The sequence below is a fragment of the Pseudopodoces humilis genome, chromosome 4 (genome assembly GCF_049639895.1).
Source record: "Pseudopodoces humilis isolate 2021_Gansu_Grassland_sample_001 chromosome 4, ASM4963989v1, whole genome shotgun sequence".
Lineage (NCBI taxonomy): Eukaryota > Metazoa > Chordata > Aves > Passeriformes > Paridae > Pseudopodoces > Pseudopodoces humilis.
Genome location: NC_142203.1, coordinates 19,464,951 through 19,484,090, shown reverse-complemented (window position 1 = coordinate 19,484,090; position 19,140 = coordinate 19,464,951). Strand labels below are relative to the sequence as shown.

Here is a 19,140-nt window from a genome sequence, read left to right as displayed (position 1 = left end):
GGTTTTCTAATTCAGAACAGCCTACAAACATTGTGAAACCAATCCTGAATTTTAAACGGAAATTTTAAAAAAAGAGGAAAAAAAAGAGTTTTTTTTAAATATATCTATATCTATCTATGTAGATACAGATATATTTTAATATATCTATACACAGAGCTGCATATATAGCTCTGCTATAGCCCTTGTTATATATTATGTTGTATATAAACATATAACTGCAGTACATTAACCAGAGAATTTCAAGACCCCTCTTATGCGCATGCTGTAAATAAAATGCAAACATGGAAATGCCACATTCCCTAAAAATATCCTAGTTACACAATTTTGGCAATTTTTTTCCTTTTGCAGTTTAAATGCAGAATCTATACTCAGTGCATAGCAGAGTGTCTAACACTACCATGAAATCAGTGACCAAGGCACAGCCATGGGTCTATCTCTGCCTACAGCTTGTGGCAGAACTGCTGTCCTCCTCCTCATCGCCTCCTTGTTCCACACCAAGTTTGGTCACTGCTTGAGCAAACATTCCCTCTGACAGCCAGAAGAATAAAACAGGGCAAAGCTCAACACAGATGATGAAAGCAGACAGAGGTCAGGTGGCTTGGGCTGACACACACCAGGGAGGAATGCGGAACTGGGCAGAAGCTGCTTATTCTTGTTCCACCCCTTGATACCAAGAAATATTACAAACAGTGTGACCACAAGGAACAGATGGTTTTGCACAGCTGCTACCAAGAACACTTCCTACCAGGAAGCATTACAGCAAAGAACAGGTTTGACCACAATCTCCCGATGATGTAGATTTACCATGAAACAAAGGAGCCTAGAAGAAGTGAAGCCCCTTTGCCTTAAGAAAGTTTAATGTGCTTTGCCTTGTGTCCAGACTTCATAAAGATTGCACTCATTACTATTAGGTCAAAAGGTTAAATTTTCTCACTTTTGTTACCAAAACCAATGAGTTGACACTATCACTACAGCCTCTGGCTCACTGTAGGATTAGGAAACACTGAAATCATGCAATCCCATATAGAGCCACATTTGTTCTGTACCACTTTCACCTTCAGTTCAGGCTGTGGCAAGTCAAAGGTGGCATGAAATCTGTTCTAAGTCAGTGTCTACAGAGGACTGAAAGAGCTCAAATATAATTGATTGGAACTTCTAGGAAAACTATCTACAAAAATCCAAAACCAAAAAAAATACCCCAGACAAACAGAAAAAAAATCCACAAAACCACAAACAAGCAAGCAAACAAACAAACAAACAAAAACCCACCAAAAAAAAAGGTTGGTTTTTTTTTTTAATTCCACAGGCAGAAACTTTGTGGTTTGACAAAACATGGAAATAAAAAACTTTCTCACGATTTTGAGAATGAAGGAGGATGAAAGCTCCTTGAGCTAGATTTAAAGAGAGCAGAAGAACCACAAGCTATTAACACAAATTTGAAGACAAAATGTCATGTAAAGTTGTTTTTCACGCTTATGTGAAAATGTTCAGGCCTGTCATCTGCCACTACAAAAAGCCAGTGACTTTAGTGGTGCAATGGCAAGTTTCTTGTTATTCCAGGTTTTCATCAATGTTATTCCAGGTAAAAAATGCATGAAAAGATACATGGAAAGAGTCTGCCCATAAGCTTGAGAAAACAAACTCGATCTTACCTTCGGATCATTTTCAAGCAAGCGTGTTAATTTCTTCAAGTTTAATTCGTCATAGTTCACTCTGTAGTATCCACTTAAATTTACATTTAGCAAGATCCAGTCATATTCTGACTCTGATACTTGCATTTCAGGAAACATTTCTGTAAAGTGACATTATAATGTATCATTTTGCTTTCCATACAAAGCTTCTTTTGCATTTACAAACAATGGACTTGGTGGTCCTCTGAGATATGAGACACAAGTTTGAGACTCTGCTCTGCACAGCAGAATGACTTCAACAAGTCAATGATTCCTCAGGTACTGAGGAACACCTGAGGAACACTTGGGATTCTAAGGCTGAAGACCCACTCCAGCCCTTTAGCTCAACGTTAGCTGTTGAGAGTTCAACAAGTTTACCCAAGAACAGACTCTCAGGATGAGGGGCAATACCCTCCCATGCCGGTTGTAGGGCATGGACCCATTTTTATCTCCACAGCACACCTGCTGCTCCCAGCTCCAAAACACAGTGCTCAGCACCTCACCGAACAACCAGCCACCTACCAGTATTCAGATAAATGCAGAGCAAGAAAAAAATTAAAAATTCTAAGTTTGACCAAGAGACAAGAATTCAAAAATGCTTATCTTAAAGAAGATAGTCCCATAGTCCTTTTGAGCTATATCACTCACTGACAGCTTCCTCCTCCAGTTCATCTTATTTATTCATATGTTCTTGCCTGATTGACTGCTCCTGAGAGGCTCTTGTGCATTGAAGGAGCCAATGCAGCCTTGAAGGCTCTAAGCTGCCTCATCAGAAGAGAATTCTGTTTTCACATCCTGATTTGAGAAGGCAACCTTTGTTAAGACAGTAAGTCAATACTGGTGAGCAGTCTACACCCATCAGTGCTTTACTCTGAACAGAAGACTGAGACAGTGCAAGCACTGTGAGATTCATCCCATATTCAGAGGCATATACAGGCATTTTTTCTTATTTGCCTGTCTGTATATAGTTGAATTAATGATGACTCAAGCTATCTTACTGCCTGAAAAAGAGAGAAAGTAACTTTCAATCACTGTAAACAAAGAGTGGGGAGCTGCAATATGCACAGCATATTGGAGATTTGCTCTTAAGCATTCCACTGCATTAGTCTCTGCATCTTCTTTTGACTCATCTAAAACCTGATACATGGCTGACTTGCTGAAGCAAAATCATTACCCCTTTCTATTGATTATACTTCTTTCTCAAAAAAACCAAAGTTACTTGAAAGCACTGAGTTGGGAAAGAACATATTTTTTATTTGGTTATAGATGCCCATAAAATCACTTTCTATTGTAGGACTTTAAAAATTATATTATTTTTATAATTTTTAAAATTTAATTTGCATAAACATATTGTGGATGCTGAATGCAAAAAAGCAAGCAGGAACACAGAGCCTGTGTGAAACAAAGTCACACAAGCTTCTCACTCTGGCCTGAGAAAGCATGAAGAAAAATCCAAACAGTCCTTGGAGAAGGACAACAATCTTTGCAGGTGTTGTTTAGGATCCTTGTTGTTTACTTGCAAGAAACAGTCAAGGGGTGGTGTTCCAATTGACCAATGCTGGTGATGTGTTGCTATAATGACCAATGAGAGTTTTACCTCTCAGACCTTCTTGAACCTGTCTATAAAAGAGGATCAAGAATAATAAACTTTACTCTCTTAGACAACACAGCTGAGAGTTCGTCATACTTCTCACCATTCCTAATATAGTGCGACAACATATCAAATTAAATTAAATGCTGTTGAAAATATTCATTTTCTGTTGTTACAGATATTAATGTGTAACAACAGCTGGGTCACTTCCCACAGCCAGTGTTAATTATTTTAGTCTTCTATCTACTACTTGAGCTGATAAATTTTCTGGTATTTCACAGCTGAGATCCTGTCTATACTCAAAAGCTGACATTAACCTCAATAAGATCTGTTGGGGGGAGAATATTACAGAAGCATGAGGACCTAAAAGTTTGGATTTGTGTAAAAAATTATAAAATCAAAATTTCTGTGGAAATCTCTACTCATAATGTGTGTTGTACCACATTATTAAAAACTCAAGCTTACACTGAAACTTGATGCAACATAGAAAAGATATTGACCTAATTGAAAATCCACCTAAAAATCTATCTAACACAAAAACATTACAATGGATAAACAGAGACATTTCTGTATTAAAGTTTTATCTCTCTATTCAATTCAAATATATCAGCTCCTTTTAAAAGACTTTGGAGTGTTCCCATCAGTTTGGTTTTAGAATGTGCAAACAAATACATTACTTACTGCTGCTTTTATCTAGCCAGGTTAAGGGTTGTGATGATCCATTTCTCATCCAAGAAATAGGAATAATCCAGGTATTACTTAACAAATAAAAGAATATTATTAAAATACTTTTATTTAAAAATCCCTCTTAGCTGATGCTAAACTACAGTGCAGATTAGTTCCGTCTTAAAAAAATATCCATCTACCTTCTGTTCTCTCTGATGCATGCAACTTCATCAGATAATAGTACTTCTGCTGGATCAGCATTTACCTTCTCCAAAAGGGAGTTTTAGCAAGGCTTTAAAAAGGCATTCATATCAAGAGTATTGCTCAGTTCTAGGTATTTCAATACCATTGTCTTTCTGTATTGTCTTTCCTTCTCCAGGCAGAGATTTTATTCTCTGTTATTACACTTCATCCTGTTTCTGGGAACCTTACAGCTACTTTTCAGAAGCACATCTACCAAAAAAGGGTTCCAAGAAAGCAATACAACATTCCCACAACTGTAATTTGTTTTCTGAGGGAATGTAAAACTCCTTTCTGATAGAAGGGCCAAAAGATTCAAATGCCTGGAAAATTCTGTAATACGTGTTCTGGGCTTTCTTACATTCACATGGTAATTTGTGCTTTCTAACTGTAAAGGACTTCACACTTGTGACTTGGAATTCCTCATCTGAGCTAACCAAGAATATTGAATGAATAATGCTTTGTTGTTCCTGGAGATAGGGAGCAAAGAACCATCCTGTGGTTCTTGTCAAAATTCTTTTTGTCTGTTTGTATTAATAATTTCCAAGAAGAAACTGCTTTGGATTTTGCTTCCCTTTACACTTTTTTCCTCATATGACAACCCATCTCATGGGCTCCATCCATGCATACCTCATATCAGCTCATATCAACTGCTTCTTCATAAATGTTCAAACCCTAACCAGGAGTTTCCAAAGTGGGTGACAAAAGGCAGCTTTTTCAGACATCTAAATAAATTTTCAAAAGCCCTGAGCACTTAGCAATGCTCAATGAGAAGAACTTAAAACTGTTGCTCAGGTGTCATCACTTTCTGAGAAAGGGTGTCATCTATTTAACTATTTAAATGCAACCCCTTCATCCTTGTCAGGCAGAAAGACTGGGAATATGTGCACAGGAAATAAGTTAAGCATGGTTCATCCAGGCCCCCAGTCTGTAGACCTGAGGGATGAGGAAAGAAGAAAATGCCAGGCAAAAATCCTCCCTGCAACACACTCACTGCCTACATCTGTCTTTATTATTATGTGGCTGGAAAACTCACTATTCCAGAGGAAAGCAACTTCTTGGCAAAACAACCAGAATTTGCAGAACTATTGCAAACTCCAGCAAAATCTCAAACAGATTTTACTTGACTGCTTGTCACAAGAAAAAAAACACAAGTTAAAAAATCAGATGGTCAAAACACGTTGTTGTAACTGAAGCATTTCCTGTAAAAAACAGCATATAAACATACAATAAAAACACAAGCTAAACATACTTGTAAGAATCAGTACTCTTTCTATTGTTTTTATTAAAAAACTGTTCCTGTCTGATTGTTCCAGTGGTTAGATTTACTGTTAAAACTGGAAACCCATTTTGGCATGTCCAGGAATCCATTATTTGTTTTACAGGTGCTGGCAACTGAACTTCATCCTGTGCATCTATGACCTGAAAGAGAAAGAGAAATTAGAAATACTTATGATGAACAGGCACTTACTGAAATTGCTTCAGTGGATCTCTGGGAGTGTTTCCAAGGTAGTAGAGACAATAATTCTTAGCAGCTTGCTGGTCTTTGACTCATGCAAAAAATCTATGTAGTCCAAGGGAACTTTCTGACATTCTAATAAAGACATAATACAGGCATAAGCCTGTATTAATACACTTACATCTCTATGGCTATGACAGACTTGGTTAATTAATTTCATTCAAATAGAACTGATGGAGCACAAATATTTTTAAGTGACGTAATAAGAAAACTGAATTAGTGAAGACAAATTGAAAAAGACATTAAGCTGGAGTCCCAGCTACTGTCAATTGGTACAGTCTTCACGGGCTTAAAACATGTGACAGCTTTGCATATCTGAAATTCTAGCACTCCCATTCTTAAGACAGAGTCTGCGAAACAACAGGAGCCTTCTTTAGAGGACCAGGAAGGTGAATTTTTAAAAAAATTACCTAATATTAGCATTTGTTTTCTTAGTCAGATCTCTGCCAAAACCACTGAAGGGTGAAATGCTGAGCTACTGCCCTGGGTATGGACTTTGCTGGATCTGTGACACACCAGCATCTTTGATCTTCAAGCCCAAGGCATCAGACACTCTTATCTAGCAAAACCTAAGCTCCAGAACAATAGGCTATGCAATTTCATGTAGGTTTATGTAATTACCATGAAACCCAAGACTTTGTCTGGTCCTGATTTCCTATCTCATCTCTACTCCTTGTACTCAGTCCCACTGATCTCAGCTTCAGCAAAGCAGCCAAATAAACACTTGAGAAGACATTAGCTGAAAGAACCAGCAAACCAAATTTTATGCAGGAAAAAGACTGCATTACAGATAGCAACATTCCAATGCAGTCTTCTACAAATAGTTTATGCCTTAAATTTGGACTGTGCCAAACATCAGAGAAAGAATACTAGAGGCATAAAATGAGTACCATCTGGATGTGGGTCCAGAGATCATCTTGATTAGCATTTGAGAAGGAAAATTCTTTCAGATATGACTGTGAAGAAACAAAGAGAAGCATCAGAATTTGTGGAGGTAAGCAATTTGTACAACTGACATTTTCAAGCTTATAAATCAAGATGAATGGGGCTGTTTTTCAAACTTACAGTAAGTGCTCTGATGAACAACTTTTCAGTCAGGAAACCAGAAAGCATCCAGGTTACAGAAGCCCCCTGGAATACAAAAAAAAAATATGAGAAAAAATGAATTATTATTGCAATTATTGTTGAAATATTTTTTTTTCAAATATTCCAGAGATGCTAGTTGGCCTACACGCACACTTCATATTTCACAGAGGTTAAAAACATTTTCACTACTTCCTTCATAGCCAAGTAGATTTGCAACACCCAATAAATTTGTGCATGCAGCAGAATCGTGTTTCAAATGACAAAACAGTTTTGTTCAACAGTCCCTCCCAAACCTGCCTTCTACCATTAGCTTAGAATCTGCGAGAAATGGGAAGAATTTTCTGGTTTTTTACCTTGCTGTATGTGATGTTGTCAAATAGAGACATTAAGGAAAATGACCCTTTGATCTTGTCCTCACTCTGTGACAGTGATCGAGCTGTTCCACTGTCTTCCCTTAAGATAGGTTGTACAATATGAGCATAAAAGATTTTATCCTGCAAGAAGGAGACAAAAATAAGTGCGCTGAAGAGAAGATACTAATTTTCTCGAGAGAAGGAGGTGTATGAAATTAGCACTATTATGAATCAGTTTTCTATAAACAAACTCCCCCACTCCCTAACTTTCTCATGGACTACAAGGGACCATATACCTGATCCTAACATTTTCTACATGCAGCATCAGTGACCAGTGAAAATTTTACATCTTCAAAGTACTGTGGGCTTGGGCCCGACAGCCAGTTACAGTGTAATCCTCAGGCAAAAACAAGTCAACTGTATTAAGTAGCAAATGAACAAACACTGAAAACTAAAAGCCTGTATTTCATTTACTTCTATCATGAATATGGCAACATTCTCCTCCTAGATTCCCCATTTCTTCTGCAGCAACCCTGAGCAATAATCAAAAGCCTAAGCCACTGAAGGTCCCAGGGTTTAGCAATGTGGCATTGCTGCTGTCACCCAGTGAGAAATACAGAAGGAAAATGTCTCCTCAGAAAATGTCTCCTGAGTAAATATCACCTACCGTGATCAAGAGCTCAGAGAAGGGACTGGAGCACCTCTCATGTAAGAATAGGATAAGAGAGCTGGAACTGCTCATCCTGGGAAGAGAGGGCTCAGAGGGATCTCATCAGTGTACATACTCGAGGACAGAGCTGGACTTTTCCGGTGGTGCCCAGCGACAGGACCAGAGGCAACGGGCACACACTGAAACATGGGAGGTTCTCTCTGAACACCAGGAAAAACTTTTTACTGTGAAGGTGACTGAGCATTTCCACAGGTTGCCCCAAGAGCTTATGGAACCTCCATCCTTGGAGACATTCAAAAGCTGTCTGGGCACAATCTTGGGCAATTGGCTCTTGTGTGGCCCTGCTTGTGCAGGGAGGCTGGACAAGATGACCTCCACATGTGCCTTCTAACCTCTGCCATTCTGTGACTCTGAACATTTATGACCCACAAAACTGTGCAAGAAAGACCTATATTTTTACACCTATGTGATTAATTCTGCATTCCCAAGGCACATTACCTAACTGAAATGTATCAAACAGAATTATTGCCCAGTATTAAAATTTACTTTATGGACACAAATGATAACTGCTGATTTTCAGAAAGGCAAGCTTCTAAATTAAATGTTTAAATTTAAAAGAAGTTAAGATTTTACTTCCAATTTAAAATTTGGAGGCCTTTACACTTCTCAGTGGTATTAAGACACTGCATTGCAGAGAATAAAGTGAGCTGTTGCTGAAGTTCAAAGAAGAAGGTAAGCATATCCCATGACCTAGAAATCCTCTTGACAGAATTTGTTTGGCATGCCTTTACTAGTTTCCAATCAAACATGTAATTAAGAGCTTTGGTGAATGCAAAAAGGAAACCGACAAATGGTGTTTCAACCATTAAATAGTTAGCCAAATAAAAAGCACTCTGGAGTAACTGCCCAGATTTAAGGCTCTTTCTTCCTTCAGAAGCTGATGGCAACACATACAGACATTTAAGATTGCACAGGTAAGTGCAGATCATCTCATAGCTGCAATTAGCAGCCCCTATCACCTGTCTCTAAGTTTAACAATGAATGAGGTCTTGTAATATGCTAAGGGAGTTACGTTTATTCCCATCTGGGCAGAATAGGAAGGAATTTTACCCTGCTGTTGGATTAGCTATGTGCATTATATTTGTCTTATCTACAAACAGGTATCCAGGGACCCAGTGGGATAAGCAGACTCAAAAATGACCCAGCCTAATCTCTGCCTGGGAGAGACAATCCCTGAGGACTGCGATAACTAGAAGAGTTTGGCAGGTGAGGAGGAAAACCATCAGCTACAACAGGACCCAGGAGAGAAATCTGGGTTTGCTACATGGCAGACCTAGTGCAAAACACCCACTCTTTGCCACTGCAGAATCCCAGCTGTACACCTGTTCTCTGCAGTAGCTGCAGAGAGCTGGATATGATCACAGTGCCCCCAGAGACGGAGACCTACAAGGAAAGAATCAAGACCTACTGGTCTTTCTCCCAGGAGTGAAGTTTATAATAGTACCATTGAATTAACTCCCACCTCCAGCACCTTCCTTTCCTTTGTACATGATGAAACTTTGCTAGTAAGCATTGGTACTTACCAGTGAAAGCTTGGGTTCAACAAAGGTAGCTCCCAGGTACTCAAAGTAAGATGTCAGGCCCTCATTAAGCCACAGGTCATTCCACCAGTTCATTGTAACCAGATTTCCAAACCACTTAAATTGAAAGAAAAAATATCTCTAAATCTCCTTGGAGTGTTGTTTTCACAGTTTTTGCAGGTTAAACACACATATATAGGCTGAAGTAACTTTATTTAATGTCCACGTATAAATTGAATAAAATGCTGAATGTTCCTTCAGATAGAGAAAATTCAGTAGAAAAGGATGTACTTTAGAAAAAGTCAGAGGTTCAGAGCAGTTATGTTTAAATTGTTTCATATACAATTTCATACCATGAGTGTCAATCACAGTGCATTATGTCATTCTTATAAAATATTTAATTTTAAATACTTCTCAATATAAGTTGAACTTCTAAAATATTATATCAGGTTATGATTAAAAGCAGGACATTTATCAAGCAATTACAAAATCATCTTTCTGTGTTCCTAACAAAGTGAAATTGTCAGAGGAATGATACACTAAACTGGGGAAATAACCATTTCCAAAACCAGCAAATCGCCCTCATGGCAAGTACAAAACTTCCAAAACAGCTGTTGTGCAATCATATCTGGCATTTAATACTTAACAAAAACCTGATCATTTCTGAATTTATATTTTATTTCCTAATTCTTAAAAACCAGAAGTACAAGTTTTTTGTGAAATATATTTTAGTTAAGCACTGACATTTATTTCATTGGCCTACAGTAAAAACACTCTGCTCATCTGAAAGCCTGCAAAGTTGCAGACCTTTTCAGAATGGCATAAAAGTGCACTAGCCAAGTCAACCTTTTTTTGCTAATTTTATTGACTTTATGAAAATAGTTGTGCTTTTTTCTGGCAAATAACAGGAAATCAAACATTGCCAATAAGGAAGTGTAACTGTTTTATCATTCCAAATCAAGTAAGAAAGAATTCAGAAATCTCTATGAGAGCTGGGCAAAGATGCAGTGCAAAGTATGTTCACATTAATTTAGTTCTATTGTGCTATGGGCTGTGCCTTGCAGAAAAACAAATACCTTTTGCAGTATCTACATGCACTGCCACTACAAAAGGTTACTGATGAACTCAGTTTGAGTGTCCTAGCAAAGTAATAAGTTTATTGCATGGAGAGTACCATCATCCCTACATCCCTAGAGTAAATTCTCCCATTCAAGCACTGAGTAAGAAAAAAAAGTAAGAAAAAAAAGTAAGAAAAAAAAACAAGTACCCCATTAAACAGTTTTGTACTAATGAGTCCTGTACAAATCAGCTCTGTAAGCTCTTACAGATACTTACTCTGTAAGTATCTGTAAGATGATAGAACCTACTTTTAGCATTGCTTTATCAGCAGAACGTATGATCAAACAGACTTTCAGTGCTCTAGTGCTCACACCCTCTACTGTTAAGTGATTATTTTACTTCTAGTAATCAGTAACTGCATCACCAGCAATTGTGAGGAAACAATATCATAGGCAAATACATGCACAGAATTTTTTACCACATGCCTGGTGTGCTAGCTCATGTGACACAATTAAGGCAATCATTGCCTTCCTGCTTGTGAAGTCATCACTTGGGACATTCATCAATGATGTTTCTTGGAAAATCAGTAGCCCCCAGTTTTCCATACCAGCTGCTCCAAAATCAGGCAGTGCGACCAGATCTAGATTGATTCAAACAGACACACGCACACAAAAAATTGTTATCTTAAACATTTTCATAAACAAAATGCTCACATGATTTTAATGTTCACACTGGCTCAGCACCCCATTGTAGTGCTTCTTTGTGGTATTACAGCAACACTTGCAAATTATCTCTGAAATTTCTTCTTGTCATGCTTTTCACCTATGATGCCATTCTTTCAGGAAGCCAAGTTAATTCCCACAAAGCCTAAATCTGTACTGTAACTTCTACGTAAAGATTTTCTGAATGAAACGGAAGTTAGGAGACAATATATTCACTGCTGACAGTCAGAAAACTTTCTCTGTGAGTTTCTCCTGTGTTTGAGTAAGATAATTATTACCTTTTTCTGCAGCCTAGCAAGTGATAAAAAAGAAGTCTTGCTCTTTCAGCTGCATGAGTAGAGGTATCTTTCCCACTCCCGTTTGGAAGGTGCTTTAGAAACATCATCTCTTCATCTGCACGGTAAGACTGTCAACTCTGTACTGCCCCTTTTGCCTTATGCACAGGCATTAGTTTTCCAGTTCAAATGTGAGAGCCAGACAAAGCATCAGGGTCTCAAGGAAAGACATACCGTTTAAACTCAGCAGCAAAGATCAAAATTTGGAAAAGGTATGCAGAATGTTTAGAATGTTTAGAAGCACTGACCACAAGAAAGCTACAGTCCAAAAAGCAAGGCAATTAATGCAAGCATGGTGCTTAATCCCATCACAGGTAGGCAGCATCTCAACTGGGATTATTGCCTCCATTTTACAGCAAAGGTATTTCACTTCTGGTGAGGCAGCTGTTATCCAGCCTTGGGGCAAGAGACCTCACTTACAACTGCACTAAAATCAGGTGTAGAAAAACTCTTAAGGTCCCTAGGTTTAAATGTGTTTATTCTGATTTTCACATTTTGAGTTTGCAATAGAAATCTCTTGTATTTACAAGGAGATTTACAAGGTTGGTCTAATTTTACTATTTTTTAAGTGAAACTTTGAAAAGGGAGACACTGGGAAATCCAGAGGATGTCCCACGGCATTACAGTGGGGATTGTAATATAATTACAACCCTCTCTGAAATTGAAATCCGACCCAACAGGAAGTCTACAACACCATTCCTCTACTTCTGTTGTGTAGTTGTTTTATGTTAATGAATGAATGTATCGACATTTCTGCTGAACACATGAACACAAGCATGAAACAGAATAATATACAGCCCTTGACTAGCTTGCAAGATTACTAAGACAAGAAAATTTAAAGAGTGAAGACTGCATATACTGCATTTTCCAAAAAAAGTGTAGTGAGTAATTCTGCAAGTTATTAAAAATAAACTGGGCAATAATAACTTTACATAGATTAACATTTATTTCTGTCAAATGCCAAAATACAGATTTGACACACCATCAAATTATTTAGTCCAGAAAGAGGGAAATTCCTTTCCCCCAGTCCTGCAATCTTCAAAAATCATTGGCAGGTCCAAAATTAATTTTAGATAAGAACTGCTTTCTGTCTTCTCAATATTCTCCCCATTTTCCTGTAATATTCATGCTGAAACCCTTGGGAATCCAAGTACAAGTAACAAACAAACTGTACAGTGAAACTACGCAATGTCATTATTTTTCTTGACTGAGGTTTGACTGAACCAACTTACCTAATGTCCATTTGAAGCAGAAACAATGTTTTCCTGCAGGGCAATCCTCCCTGTTTTTCTAGGGAGGAAGGTGCAGGAACACACACACCCAAGGCAAGACAGGGAGGTACTGATGAAAGCAAGGAATGCTTTGCAGGGACACAGGCTACAAACGGGCAGCATGGATTTACCAGGAGAACATAGGAACTACAATATCCTTGCACGTTGTGGTCTATGGTCCCAAAGACAGCCACATGACTGAACTACTCGTTTCCACCCACTTTGTTGTCTCACCTGACCCTTTTATTAGGAAAACAGGCTTTAAAAGAATGAGTGGAATTTGAAGGTGAGAGTGGTGAGTTGCAGGTTAATAAAAGCCATGAGACAGAAAGGAGAATTCAGTGATTTAAAGTTCAGGGGGTTTATTCCATGAACGTGGTAAGCAGTAAAAGGAGAATCACGGAAAAAAGCCCCATACCTTCTATGAACATTACACCATCAGCAGCCTTTTCTGATCCATTTCAGAAAATAATTCATCTCACCTGTCTTTGGCAGAGGGTAGCTGACATTAAGTATATCTTCCAGAAATGAAAATATTGGGCCTGTGATATTTAAAGCATAGTCAACATATCCATTTTTAATTGCTTCCTTCCGGGCCCAAATACGTATCTGCAATATAACAAGGAAGAGTTATTTTAAAAACCCTCACATTTCATTTTCTTTGCTTCTCTTCTGTGAGTCATTGTTGGAAAAATGCTGTCTGTCCACACCAGACCATGCAATGAAGCTTCTAATTTAAAAAAATCCAACTGAAGATTTACTGGACCTAACAAAATGCAGCACAGACCCTGATCCTGCTAAAATCTAGGAGAGTTCCAGTTCTTCAAAAGGACAAAGATTTGAATGCAACTGTATGTTGCAGGAACAAATGAACTCATAGCTCTTATTTTCTTAAGTGGTAAACATTGTAAAACTATTTAGAATTACACATCTTAAACCAATGTATTCTAGTGAGTGTGTCTGGGTGGCAAGCTTGAGTTTAGGCCACCTGAAGAGAGAGAAATAGATGTCGAGAGAGAGTTTTCAGTCTTAACATGCACATCTTTTCTTCTGAACTTTCTCCTAGACCACTGGCCTCCCCTTTGCTGGAGAGGGCAGGTGACACCTGAGCAGATTACATTTATACCTCTGAGTAATGAAGACCACAGCAGCAAGAAATCTTTCCTCTCCTGTGCCCATTAACTTTATCCTGCTACTGAAAAGAGCAGTTGCTTGCCCAGAAGTGATGGAGTACCCTGAGAAAAAGTTTATATCTCCATCATGTATCTGAACAAGACACTCCCTGCCAGGTGCCCAGCAGCTCAAAACCTTCACATTTCTTGCATCTAAATGCAATGCATGATCTCACAAGGAGCTGCACAGCCAAACTCTAAGAGCATGATTGGGAAACATCAGGATTTAATTCACAACGAAAAAAAAAAATCAAGCACATTCAGTCAAGAGGCCCTCTTTTCAGCCAAGGCTTCAAAAGAGATTCAAAGACCCAATCACTTCATTTTGCAAAATCTAAACACAACTAGCATCTTAAAATCCTCATCCTAGTATAAGCTTTGAGTGTTTCAAACATCAAAACAGGCACAATAAACACGTTCCTCACTGTGGAGGCATAAGCTGAACATCTCTGTCCAAAACCAAGGGATGAAATAGCTTCTCAATCTCACATAACACAGGTGGTCCCTTTTCCCTCTGTAAACAGGTCATTTGAATACTCTGCTCTGCTGAGTCCTGTCAGTCCAGGAACTGGGCCCAAGAAAAAGCCACCACAGCCATAGCTTTAAGTATCCAATAAGTTCAACACAGGAGATGGCAGGTCCAACACACCAAATCCAATCTTCCCTTTAAAAAAGAGCCAACACTGTGCTTGTTAGACAACCTCTGCACTCTCCACTTACATTGTCCCACCTTTCCCCAGTAGGATGAGACTGAACTAACCATGAAGTGCCCTCATTTAATAAGGAGATAAAGTAAATTCTGTTTTTATTAGACTTATGTTTGAACTTACTATTTCTTTTGGAAAAACTCAATGCATCTTTTCCCTGTTGACTTTGAGCGAAAGAAAGAAAGTGAAGCAACTGCTGCCCATGCAGTACATTTGTTTACATCTTCTCTCAACAAGCCTTGGCCTTTCAGTCTAAGACCAAAACTGAATACTCACAGATGAAGAAACTTCAAAACCAAAAGGCTCACTTTTGGTGGTTAAAAAATGTGCACACTGTGGAATAGAAGGTTAATCTACTAGTACACAAAATGCTCGGAGCACAAATGATGGAGCATTACTGATGCCACCCCGTGGCTCCTCAGGGGAACTTGAGGAACAAGGCACTGAACATCAGTGGTTTGTCACAGCAGTGGAAATGGGTATGTTTTCCAAATAGGACACCTAAGAAAGCATGAAGATCTTGAATTATAACCACTACTTTCTGCAGAGTAGCTGCTCCTAGATTTTAACATACATAGGCCATACCTACTTGTGCAGTTGAGTGAGATGAACAGGACAAGACAATAAACTAACTGTCTCAAAGGAAAGCTTTGCAGAAATATCTATGGGACAAATGTTAGCAGTTTTGCAACACAAGCAGATAGTTTGGGAACGGTATTTAGCACAGTTAACATCTGTGATGTCTTCAAACCACAGGATGCATCAGAGGGCCAGCTTCTGTTGTAAATTTCTACAATGTTAGGCAGCCTCATATCTACCTCATTTCCCCGCTCAGTTCTGGTGACATAATCGAAATCACAAATCACAAAAGCAGTCAAGTAAGTTGACATTTTCAGTGAAGTGTTAAATGTGGTAACTGTCCACAGGCTTCCATTTTCATCCTTCACTTCAGATACATCTAGGAAAAAAAGTTAAAGAAATATTCAAACCTAAGTTCTTCCATAAAAAACAAGGACTTTTGTGTTTTCTGCATGGTTTTTTTTTTCACCACTTTCTTCAATATGGTGTATTCCTGCACTAACTCATATGTTCCTGGTAGAAGGAGAGCAGCCAGACTCCATCAATTTTAAATTGTGGGTGAGCTGGGGATAATTAATCTCATTCTACCTATCTAAAACATACAACCTGTTATGATCAAAATATTGGACAGGGCTGCCTAAGAATTACTAAATACTTAATCTTCCTTCCTTCCAAGTAAGGAGGATATAGGCAAGATTCTTTGGGGTAAAAAATGCTTCCAGTGATTCTCACAGCAATCCCACCTATTCCTAAGTTTCAATGCAAACGTCATAAAACTTACTTTTATGGCTGAAATTTATTTCGTTGAAAAATAAAGATTCATGGCATTGAAATGCAAAAAGAGTGTTTTTAAGAAAGAGGCAAGTGACTCAATGGATTTATCTAGGAATACTAATTTAGGGAATTTATTTGGAATCTTATACCCCACAGACATCTCACATGAGATCCCAGTAAGGGACAGAACAAGAGCCTTTTAGTGCTCTAGTTCTTGTTCTGTACTTACACAGGAGGCTAGAATGCGCCTGGAAAATTTTTTTTTGTTTGCTATAAATATCTTAGCATCTATTGAGAATTAAAGGAATCCCTTGATGTCACAAATACAGGCTTTGCATTCCCAGGGCTGCCATTTTCCTTTAAAATGATGCCACACAGTAAGACAAAACACACTAACTAAGCGGTAAATGCCAGAAATCAAACTCTGTGCAGCCTCCAGCAGGCAGAGGAGAGCACACCACAACTGATAAAATGGTTTGGCAGAATTGTTAGCATCAGAGACATTAATTATGAATAATGGTGCCCAAATTTTTAAGTTCATAGACACAGATTTTCTGTGCCTTTTGAAGACATCAGCAAACAGACAACAGAACATTTTTTGGATGATGTAAACTTCTCAGATGAATTGCACCCTTTTTTAGAAGTAATGTAGGAGGAGAAAAAAAACATACATCAACTTGTTGTTTACCTACCAATAGCAGGCATGTTGGAAAGAGCCACATAGCTTGGGTCATGGATAATTCTGATATTAAATGTGGCCTTCATGGCAGGTTCATCAAAACATGGGTAAACTCTCCTGGCATATGTTGGTTCCATTTGGGATGCAATGAGTATACTGTATTAAAAAATACAAATAAAATTAATCCAGCATGCTACAGCCGATTAAAATCACATAGAGACAACAAACTGGAAAAAAGCAGCAAGTGAAGCATGTAGATACTCAGATTTGGAAAAGATTTGGCTATTATTTAAAGTCATGACTAAATCCACATACCAAACAGCCAGCTCTGTTTAGATGTTTGCAGAGAAAAGCAGTCCTTTTAAATTGCATTTGTTTTTTTTCCTCACAGCCTTTTCCAGATTAAATATTTGAGCATTTCTATTTTGTTTGCAAAAACAGAGTCAATTAAAGTTTTGCGTACAGCAAACCATATCTCTCTACACCTGCTCTTCTCCCTAATGCATGCACTCTTATTAATTAATCATACATTTTAATAAAATATTGTGGTAACTGTTAATGCATATGCTTGCACTTGCACAACTCTGACAAATGCCACAGAGAAGCACCCCTGGAAATACAGCACCAGTGCTGTCCCAGTGCACTGGCAAGCCCAGAACAATACCCAAAAAGATCCTTTATGCCAAGGAGCTATGCCTCACTTGAGGCAGATCTCTGTGGCACATTGTGTTGGATGCACTCTTCCTATTTCAACCAAGTGAGCTTTGCTCCACTCAGATGCTTAGCAAGTAGTTCTAATCAAGGTTAATCCTCTTGTGTCAGTGAGAATTCAGCAGAAAAAAAGCAAAACTGGTGACTGGGCTGGACTGGTAAACGGCAGGAATTGCATTAATAGCAGAAAAATTGACTACAAATCAATCATTTACACTGCAATATCTGTTGAGCTGTCCCTCCACAGCACCTGGCTGCAGGGCAGTGATCTCCCCTCAAGGAGGTACACCTCTCAAGGTTACTCTTGAAGCTGTAAGACCTTTTACCTGGCACCAGACATGGATGAGCTGGTGATATTTTTTACCTGCATGCAACACTGAAGATTATTTTATAAGAAACTTCCTCAATAACCTTTCTATTCAATCACAACTTTAAGTGTAGAGCATTGACTTCTAATCCACCTGTACTTAGTAAATACTAAAATACCTATTTGTACTTAATACTTATTTGCTGTTAAATATTAAAACCTTAATTTACCATTGGACTGATCTCTGACTCTTCTTCTGCAACGCATGCTTGCTGAAAGCAGAATGTAAATCAATGCCTTGTGGCAGAACTCTCAACAACCTGTATGTCTGACCTGTTCACATGAGGGCATCTGTGCCAAGAATCAGAAAAAATACAAATGCAATGGTCCTCAAATCTCCATACCTGTCAGCTAAGCAGTTCCAGCAGCTGGGCACACAAGAATGGCATAATCTCCTGCTTCTGTGACCTCACTGCTACAGGGAAAATATTTTTCTGTTGTAGTTGAGGTGTTCCCCATAAGTTTATATACCAGGGTCAGAAACGCTTATTCTTAGCAGTGAGCCATCCCAAAGAAGGCAGGAGCCATCAGGACAGCAGCCATACCTTCAGCATGGAATGTGTCAGGTCTGTGCTACACTGTAGTAATTGGTGCAGAAGCAGCTAACAAAATCAGTGCAAATACTGTGCCCAGTTACATTTTGGCATGCCTGTTCCACCCTATCCTGTCAAGTGTTTTATGCACAGGACATGTGCAGAGAGGCTTTCAAACAAAATTCTGAAAGTATTTTTAAATATTTATGTGAACAGTGACATGCATAAAGCCTGCACATCATAGTACAGCCTATGGGATCCTCTAACTCCAAAGCAGCATACATGAGCTCATTCATGGCAGTGCAAGAAGATGTCTGTGCAGAATGATGGACCCCTGCACTGTGTATGTTTGAGCCAGAAGAGCTAGAGAAGAAGAGAAAAACTGGTTTCTGTATCTTCCTGCCTACCCAGGCCCTGGTATGGACTACCACAGCTACATACAGAATACTGATTCCCCATTTCAAGAGGAAACCCTTCAGACACGTAAAGCTAGAGTAGTGTGAGCTTCTTCCCTCTTCATCTTCTTTGCTCCTGCAAGCACTGCAGATATGGGGTATCCTTTATCCATAACAAGTACTCCCATTTTTCAGCGTTTTCTTTTGCATGTAAGACATGATCAGGTGGATAGTACAAATTGTCAGCAACAGTAAAAACACATAGAGACATCAATGGTCAAACTGACAACAAAAAATTTCCCTGTTGGATATTCAGTGAAGTTGGAGCTTTGGTTTATTCTTTTTTCAAAGAGGTGAGGTTAAGACTTCTGAAAATAGCTGTCTCTCTGAACAGCTTTCTGACCTCACACAACAGCAGTGGGGTTAGCTGACCAATATGACCAATAAAAAAGAAAGTTCAG

The 19,140-nt window shown here is 38.6% G+C and overlaps 1 protein-coding gene across 1 annotated transcript in view; it reads right to left on the bottom strand.

Annotated features, from left to right (window-relative positions):
- LVRN (laeverin) overlaps positions 1 to 19,140 on the bottom strand; it is a 33,984-nt gene that overhangs the window by 11,128 nt on the left and 3,716 nt on the right. The window contains exons 2-12 of the mRNA XM_005528133.3: positions 16,687 to 16,829; positions 15,460 to 15,599; positions 13,245 to 13,371; positions 10,920 to 11,074; positions 9,379 to 9,492; positions 7,126 to 7,266; positions 6,752 to 6,817; positions 6,577 to 6,642; positions 5,420 to 5,589; positions 3,943 to 4,019; positions 1,653 to 1,792 (exon numbers count right to left, since the gene is read on the bottom strand). Coding sequence (XP_005528190.2) covers positions 1,653 to 1,792; positions 3,943 to 4,019; positions 5,420 to 5,589; positions 6,577 to 6,642; positions 6,752 to 6,817; positions 7,126 to 7,266; positions 9,379 to 9,492; positions 10,920 to 11,074; positions 13,245 to 13,371; positions 15,460 to 15,599; positions 16,687 to 16,829 — 1,339 coding nt within the window. The remainder of the gene's footprint in view (positions 1 to 1,652; positions 1,793 to 3,942; positions 4,020 to 5,419; positions 5,590 to 6,576; positions 6,643 to 6,751; positions 6,818 to 7,125; positions 7,267 to 9,378; positions 9,493 to 10,919; positions 11,075 to 13,244; positions 13,372 to 15,459; positions 15,600 to 16,686; positions 16,830 to 19,140) is intronic.